At 35.0% G+C, this 8016-nt stretch overlaps 1 protein-coding gene across 3 annotated transcripts; it reads left to right on the forward strand.

The window, feature by feature from the left end:
* Nucleotides 1–858: 858 nt before the first annotated feature.
* LOC113736739 (F-box protein SKIP16) lies at nt 859–7524 on the forward strand. Of its 3 annotated transcripts, none has more exons than XM_027263825.2 (5): nt 859–1301; nt 3834–4559; nt 4734–4952; nt 5340–5446; nt 7267–7524. In XM_027263825.2, exons 1-5 carry the CDS (start codon nt 1092–1094, stop codon nt 7343–7345), a joined length of 1341 nt encoding a protein of 446 aa, XP_027119626.1. In that variant the 5' UTR covers nt 859–1091; the 3' UTR covers nt 7346–7524. The 3 variants fall into 3 exon arrangements, with proteins under 3 accessions (XP_027119626.1, XP_027119624.1, XP_027119625.1); XM_027263823.2 differs by lacking the exon at nt 7267–7524 and adding an exon at nt 7034–7242; XM_027263824.2 differs by lacking the exon at nt 7267–7524 and adding an exon at nt 6903–7039.
* Nucleotides 7525–8016: the final 492 nt, after the last annotated feature.

Here is an 8016-nt window from a genome sequence, read left to right on the forward strand (position 1 = left end):
TAGGAGTCGTTTAAAAGGGGTTTCTTTTTACCTTTTTTTCCTTTAAACAAATTCATTTTTAGGTGACTTAGTACACCTTAACTCAATACCAAGTGGCGACTCCGATTTTATTTCAAAAACCCTTTTTTAACTCATTTTGGGTCAAAATCGTCGCATTTCAAAGTCCCATTTAGGCCCATTTCATTTTCTTTACTCATTTTCTTTTAGGTCAAAACTTCATTTTTCAAATCAAATCAAAAATTTACTTTTTAAATCATTTATTTATTTTTCTTATAAAAATGGGACGCGACAAGAGGCAACTCTTGACTGTCTAATGTTTGCTAGAGTCGATGGTCTCTAGTTTCCGATAGGCTATTGGTGAATGGAAACAGCACAATAGCAATTCTTTGATTCGTTTGAAGTAGAATAGTAGGTTTCCAAGATTGTAAACCCCCTAGTTTTCGTCTAATTTACAATAATTGACTTTTTAAAGAGTTTTTTTTTTTAGTTTAAAAAAATTGCTTTTAAGTGCTGACACGTGACTGCACGTGCCATTATGTTATTAAAAGTTGGAAGAAATTGGTTAATTGTCCAATTTTGTATAAAATTGTATAACTTGGGGATTACATTTGCTTTATTAAATAGATAGGGAATTTGTTCCACCCAAGTGATACATTAGGGATCAAAACTAATTCTCGATTGTAGAGAAAATATCTACTGACATTAGTTTGGATCCCTTTAATTTTTTAAATAGTATAAAAATTTTTAAAAAATACTTTAAAAGATATTTTAAAAAGTAGCCTAAATTTTTTTAAAAATATTTTAAAATTTTTATTACAGTAAAATTTTTTAAAAATATCTAAAAAAGGACTAATCCAGGCGGAGTAGCTCAAGCAGTCGGTCCAAGCCAAAGCTTGTTTCTGTAAGTTTGGATGCCTGCCCCTCAAATTCACTAGTCACTCGACTCACTAGTGACACTCGTCTACTTCCGAGTTCACCGGAAGTAGTTCACCGAGTCATAATTCATTTCACAGAGAAGAGAAATGCAAATTCTCCTCATTGAATTGGATTAGTATAACTTATCTGGAAGAAGGAAAAGGAGCAAAAATAAAATGGCGGCGTTGGAAAGCGTTGGGGGATTAGCGATGCACGTAATCCTCTCCAAACTGGCACCAAACGACGCCGCATTAGTGGCGTGCGTGAGCCGACGGTTTCGGACATGGGCTTCCGACGACGATTCCCTTTGGTCCAAATTTTGTTCCGATGACTTTCAGCTCAATTCGCCACTTGACCCCGTCGGCAACCCCACTGCTACCTTCAAGGTCCAATTTTTTGTTCATCTTATGCATTTTTTGGATCTATGTAATCATTTGGAGATTTAGTGTTTTTGTTGGAAATTGGGTTGAATTTTGATGAAGAAAAAATTAGTGAAAAGGGCAAAAATTTCGGCTATTATGCGTATGTGAATTTGTGAAGATTTAGGTAATGATGTGGAAATTTTTTTTTTCCGTGGGGATGTGAATTGAATGTTGATGAAGGAAAAATTAGTGACAAGGGCAAATTTTCAGCTTTTATGCATTTTTCTGTATGCGAATATGTGAAAATTTAGTAAGGAGAACTTGTGTGCGTGTGTGTTTTTTTCCTTTGTGGAAATTGTGTTGAATTTTGATGAAGGAAAAATTAGTGAAAAGGGTAAAATTTTCAGCTTGTATGAATCTTGCGAAAGTGTGAAAATTAGTTAATGATGAGAAAAAAAAAAATTTTGGTGGAAAATTGGGTTGAATTTTGATGAAGGAAAAACTTAATGAAAAGTGCAAAAAAATTCAGCTTTTATGCAATTTTATATATGCGAATGTATGAAAATTTATGTAATGATGTGGAAATATATATATATATATATACACACATATATAGGTTGGAAATTGGGTTGATTTTGGTGAAGAAAATTAGTGAAAAGGGAAAATTTTTAGCTGTTTGTTTTAATTGAGAATATTATTGGAACTCCCATGTCTGTCAATAAAACTCCTCTAATTGGACAAAAACTATCCCCATTTTTTTTGTATTCATGGGAACTTCCTTGTTGTTAAATTGTAATTAAGGGGCTATTTTTATATTTTTACATGTCTAAAATCAAGACAATTGAAATTAACAAACATGAGAGTGCTGATAACAATTCTTCTGTTTATAAATGTCATATGTATTGGCTCTTGTGTAAAATGCACACTATTTTGTGTTAGCATAAGACCAAAGTTGGTTTTTATGTTGGTATCTGTGTAATTGTGTTTAGTTGTGTATATAGAGTTCAAGGTATTAATAAGAGATTCCTATGGCCTTCTAACTTGTAAGAATTTGTTAGTGTTAATTGTATGGCAGCCATGGTTATGGAAGCTTTTCTTTAGAAGCAGATCTAATCATGTGTGAGTTCACTTGGTTTGTTCCATCTGGGTTATTTTACTTTCTTAAGGGGGTTTAGAGGAGTTGTGGTAATTGTCCATGAGCCATGGACGAAATTGGTTGGAGCTTCATTTCACGGTTTTGGAACTGAAAATTATCATCCATATATGTATCTAGAAAAATTTTTGTCTGTTTTGTATTCGTTTAGCTCCCAGATTGGTATTTAATTTTTGGAGCTTTATTTGTTTATGTTTTGTTTGTTTTCCATTGTTTTAGTCATAGTTTCTTTGAGGGATGTTTCTGGATAAGCAAGGTGATGGAATTCTACCCTAGCAAACACCCTGTCCAGATTTTTTATGATGACATACCGTGTAGATCTTTATTAGGAATGTTTAATCTGCACAAAAAAAGGAGAAAATGCAGCAATTATTTATGTGACATGAAGAAGAGGTGCTTTCTATCTTATTGCTTTGCATTAGCTGAAGAAAGTTGGCAGACCATGAGCTCATCTCACCATTTATAAGTTGCACAATAAGCGAATTAAACTATCTCTGTTTCATGGGACTAGTGTGAAAGCGTTAAAAATTTGTTGTCAGTTATACGTGGGATGATTGCAACTGTTTAATCACTTCAAAAGAGGTAGGAAAAACTAGGAATGTTTAATCTGCAAAAAGATGGAGAAAATGTAGCAATTATCTACGTAAATTGAAGAAGGCGAATTTTCTACCCCATTGATTTGGATTAACTGAAAATAAGGTTGGCACATTCATGAAGTCATCTCACCGCTTACACTTGAAGATATGCTTGTGACATTGCACGCTAAGCCAATCAATCTGTCTTTGTTTCATGTGAGTAATGTTATAGCATTTTAAATTGATAGTCAGTTCTTTTGGAATGATTGCAACTATTTAGTTTCTTTTAAAGAAGAAGGAAGAGAGAACTTAAAGATGTCATTTCACCATACTTCTTTGGCTACCAATAAGGCCAGTGTTGTACCACTGTCAAAATAACAAGAAGTTATGCACTTTTCTAAAAGAAATAGAAAATTAGTTTCTCTTGATTCCTTTTGAAGACCTTATACTTGCTTATGCATGTGCCTTTGGGCTTCAAATGAGATGATTACTCTCTCATTAGCTTTTTTTTTAATAGGAGAACTCATTCTGTATACTCTCTCTCTCTCTCTCTCCTCTTTTTGTGTGTCACTTTCATTTGCATGCATGATAAGGTATCTTGAGTACTCCAGGAATTGTTCCCTTCAGAACTAAAAATTTTAATTTGTCAAGTTGATTTATTGGCATGAGTAGAAACTATAGCACTTGTTATTTGACTTGAAGTAAGCATCTCATATGCCATGTAGGCTGTCTGAAAGTTATGGGGATTCTGTTGGTGTTATTTATGACCAATGTAATCTTTTCTTATGTAGGCTAGAGCTATATGTTTACACTTTATTTTATCCACAGGAATCTTATGGAACATGGCGTGATGCTTTTCATATGTATCCATGGCCCCTGGTGATGCGGGTTAAAAGATGTTGGGACAGACTTAAAAACTGGTTTGCTGCAAATTTCCCAGAAATATTGGCTACCTTACGTAGAGGTGCATCAGAGGAGGAAATAAATGCTTTGGAGATGAGTTTGAAAGTAAAACTGCCTCTTCCTACCAGGGTTCTTTATCGTTTCTGTGATGGCCAAGACTTAAAAGCTGATAATTTAACTGGTCGTGTGCCTCAGAGTTTGTTGGGTCTTATTGGAGGCTACTCATTTTATGACCACCAGGTCAATGTGTTTCTGTTGCCATTAGAACAGATAGTTGAGGAAACAAAGGATTATATACAACAGCTTGGATTATTAAACAGCAGACCCAAATATATTGTTGTTGCAGCTTCTTGCACTTACGGGGAGAAGACTTTCTTCCTAAACTGTCGAAGTGGCCAACTTCATGTGGGTACACGGAATCTCTTAACAGATGGGGAAATGATTCCTTGTGTACCAGGATCATTGATAAGTTTACTAAATGACAGAGACGGTAGTCAGGTGCAAGATGCTCTTTTATTGTGGCTGGAAGAACATTGCCGACGCTTGGAAAGTGGCATTATTAAAGTACATCAAGATGGTGAACTCAGAGGCATCAACCTTTTTCCAGAATTACCTCCTCTTTGTTGCACTGCTATAACAAATGGTGTAAAGGTATTTTATTTCCCCATCTATTGGGGGTTCAGCTCTTGTCATAAAGATTGTATAAACTGATGTATGTCTTGAGATATCCCTAGTTTTTTCTCTAAATCTGGTGTTATTTCTTTGACTGCTATTTTTGCTGGTAGCTTTGCTCCGTATAGCTGAAAATTCTGATGTTTTCTTAAGGTTCGAGCTTCTGCTGTATTTGTGCCCGAGGGCAGTAACCTTGAGGATGAAGATGAAAAATATTTGTTTGCTTATTCTGTCCATATGTCTCTTTCACCTGAGGGATGCATCATCAGTGGTATGAACTTTGGCTCTTGCCAACTCTATTGGAGACACTGGGTCATCCGTATTGGTGATGCTGTCGTAGACAATGTAAATGGTGAAGCTGTTATTGGAAAGGTGAAAATTTTATTCTTCCTGGTTCTCATGATATTCACCAGTTGTTACTTGCTGTTATCAATGATTCTAGACACCTGATTTTAGAAAAGCTAATTTATTCTGTTCTGAATTGGTTTTCAAATTCTTTCATCATTTTTAAGGGTAAAAAAGCTGAAAATCAGCAGCAGTATGAGAGGTGCTTTTGGCTTCTGATTCTGCTTTTGAACATCTGAAGCATTTGAGAACAAGCCTTTAGTTTTGACTTTTCCCAGTGATGGAAAAGGTTTTAACGTTTATGCTTAGTTTTTACTCCCATCATGTTGGGCACAGTTAAGTTGGTGGTTTAACCAGGCAAATGCAGGTGAAAGGTTTGCTCTGAGATTTATTGTTTATGCTTCTTTCCTACAGTTTCCGCTTCTACGTCCAGGAGAGGAAGAATTCATTTATGAGAGCTACACATTTTTATCAAGTTTGCCAGGTTCTATTGAAGGCTGTTTCACCTTTGTTCCCGGAAGGTAAACCAAGTTGACTGTCGGTAGTATGAATGTTTAGATTTTCACTTCATTAATCTATTTGTTCTACTTCTGTATATATGTGATTCCACTGACAAAAAGACACAGATTGAGCAATAATATCTCTTGTTAGGATTAATAATATTAGATACTACGACATATGATGCAGCACCAAAGCAGTTGGTATGCCAACATTTGTAGATAGACTTTGTGTAAGGCTTACATCTCATACATACATGACAGAGAAGTGAAGGAACTAAGATCACCAAGAACCAAAACAGAAAATGCGAAGAGAAACCACGGAAGATTTAAGATTAGGAACAAGAATGAATAAGGAATTCTAGGAATCACTGATGGGAACCTTTAGGCATCACACTGAGTGCTACATTGTACCACAACCCCAAGAAGACATCAAGTCTGTTGGAATTTGAGTGTGGTAAGAAAATCTGTCTTCTGTCAGTGAAGAAGTAAAATAACAACTGACTCTGAACCAAAGTTTACCTCAATTTGAATTTGACAATAGGAGCTGGACTCCTTTTTTAGTCCTGACACTGATTCCAAATCACAGACGATTCCTCATTCGACTTTATGTCTGACTGCTAAAAGCTGCTAAATTTGGAGTTGCTGAAATGCCCATATTTACTAAAAGATTCAGAAAAAACCTTAATCTCATAGTATAGACTCCCAACTTAAGAAACCCTGAAATTCACCTATCTATTTACCGAATAGGCTATTTAACATCCCAGGAGTGCAAAGCAAATGCTTGAATGCATTTTTAAAACTCTTTGATTTTCGGTTTTTTTGAGGTGTGTGCTAACTGCATCAGCAGACTAGTTGCTCTTTCTTTTTGCGTCATTTGTTGCAACTTGGGGGAAGTATGTATCTCGACTATCAACTACACATTTTCATATTTTGAAGAATTGTTCTCTTAGGTGTGCTTAACTGGCTTCAAGTTTATTTGTTATTTGGTCAATGACCTCTATCAATCTGGTTCCTAATTATTTTTAATGTACTTATTTATGGTTCTGAAGCTATTCTTATTAACAGCATATGTTCTGCTTTAAATTCAGGTGAAAAGGGGAAAAAGAAAAAACGAATGAAGTAGAATTTACTAGTAATGCAGAACTTTTTTCCTTTTACATTCAGGGCTGGTTAATGGGAAGTTGCAAAATAGATAGATCCTGTCTGTAAGTTACGCAAGGGAAAGTTGTTAAATTTTGCCAATTGATGCATTCTTGTGCATCAAAACTACGCAATTTCCAAGTAACTGAAAGACTAATAGTTATTGTGTTTCCATGAGATTTTTTATTTCCACAAGTCTCTGTAGGGCGATATTTTGTATCTAAACCTGTCATTTGGATGGCAGACCTTTCTTCCGCCTTTTGTACGGTCTAGTGTTTATTTAGTTAATGATATCAGTATGTAAGATGGAAGCTAAAAAAGAATTTATATTGGTCAGGTATCTGAAAAAGCTATCTGGGACCAGATTTTGTTATAGTTTCTTCAGGTCTCTTGATGTGGTCATTGCATCGAACCAAGTCTCTTGACTGGTAGAAAAAACTATTTCATTTCTTTTGGCTGGTTGGGCAGGGGACATGCAGCTTTCAATGAAATATGTGGAACTTTGAAGTTACCGTGGCTTCATGTGTTCAACTTTGCTGTATATTTCCTTTGGCTTTGATGTTTGTTTGACTCGCAGCAGACTGAAATGCTGTTGCATTGGGGATTGATGCCGTTATGATGGTTCAATGTTTGGATGTTGCTTGACTTCTCAATAATTACTCTTTTTATTTGTTATATTTTTCCTTCCTCGTGTCCTGCAGATTGGCAGATCCAAGTAGTAGCCCTTTTGAAGCACAGGTAGCAAGGTTCCCATTGCTGCTGCCAGACTATATTTTCTGATGGAACTGCTTCTAGTTTCATCTTGAAAATTGTTGTACTGGTTTCATGTATTTGCTTTTTCCAGGTGGTGTTTTTGTATTTAATATGCCTTGTAAAAAATTGCTAGTTGCTTCTGCTTGGGATTTTGTGTATGTAGAGGTATATATGCGCTTAGTTCAAGATTATACCTTTTGAACTTATCAACTGTTTGAGAAACTGTGTTAATGGGTGTGAACTTTGTACATTATTCTAACAATGATGTTCTGGAGATTAACACAAAATTGAGCAGGTTAGAATGTCAGTAGTGTCATTAATGGCGTTCGAGGTAAAATCTCAATTGGTTTGATTTTTTTTTAGTACAATTTTTTTTCTTGAACCAGTGGCAGTTAAGAATTCTCGTTGCCCTTTATAAAATGTAAATGAGTTCGCCTTTTATTGAAGAATTATATAATGAAAAGTGTTCTAAATTTGTTAATTGAAGAATTATAATATGCATTTGACCTTCTTTATTAATTTTCAGCATTGTGAGTATAGGAGGACTAATTAGCCTAAATATTGCTAAGCAATGAATTGCTTTTCTATTTCCTCAAAAATAGAACACAGGGTTTTCACCAGACATCACAAAAAAAAGGGGAAAAAAAAAAGAAAACTCATAATGAGAAATAAGATTGCCTAAAAAATTTGATCTAGCA

The sequence above is a fragment of the Coffea arabica genome, chromosome 3e (genome assembly GCF_036785885.1).
Source record: "Coffea arabica cultivar ET-39 chromosome 3e, Coffea Arabica ET-39 HiFi, whole genome shotgun sequence".
In the NCBI taxonomy this organism is placed as follows: domain Eukaryota; kingdom Viridiplantae; phylum Streptophyta; class Magnoliopsida; order Gentianales; family Rubiaceae; genus Coffea; species Coffea arabica.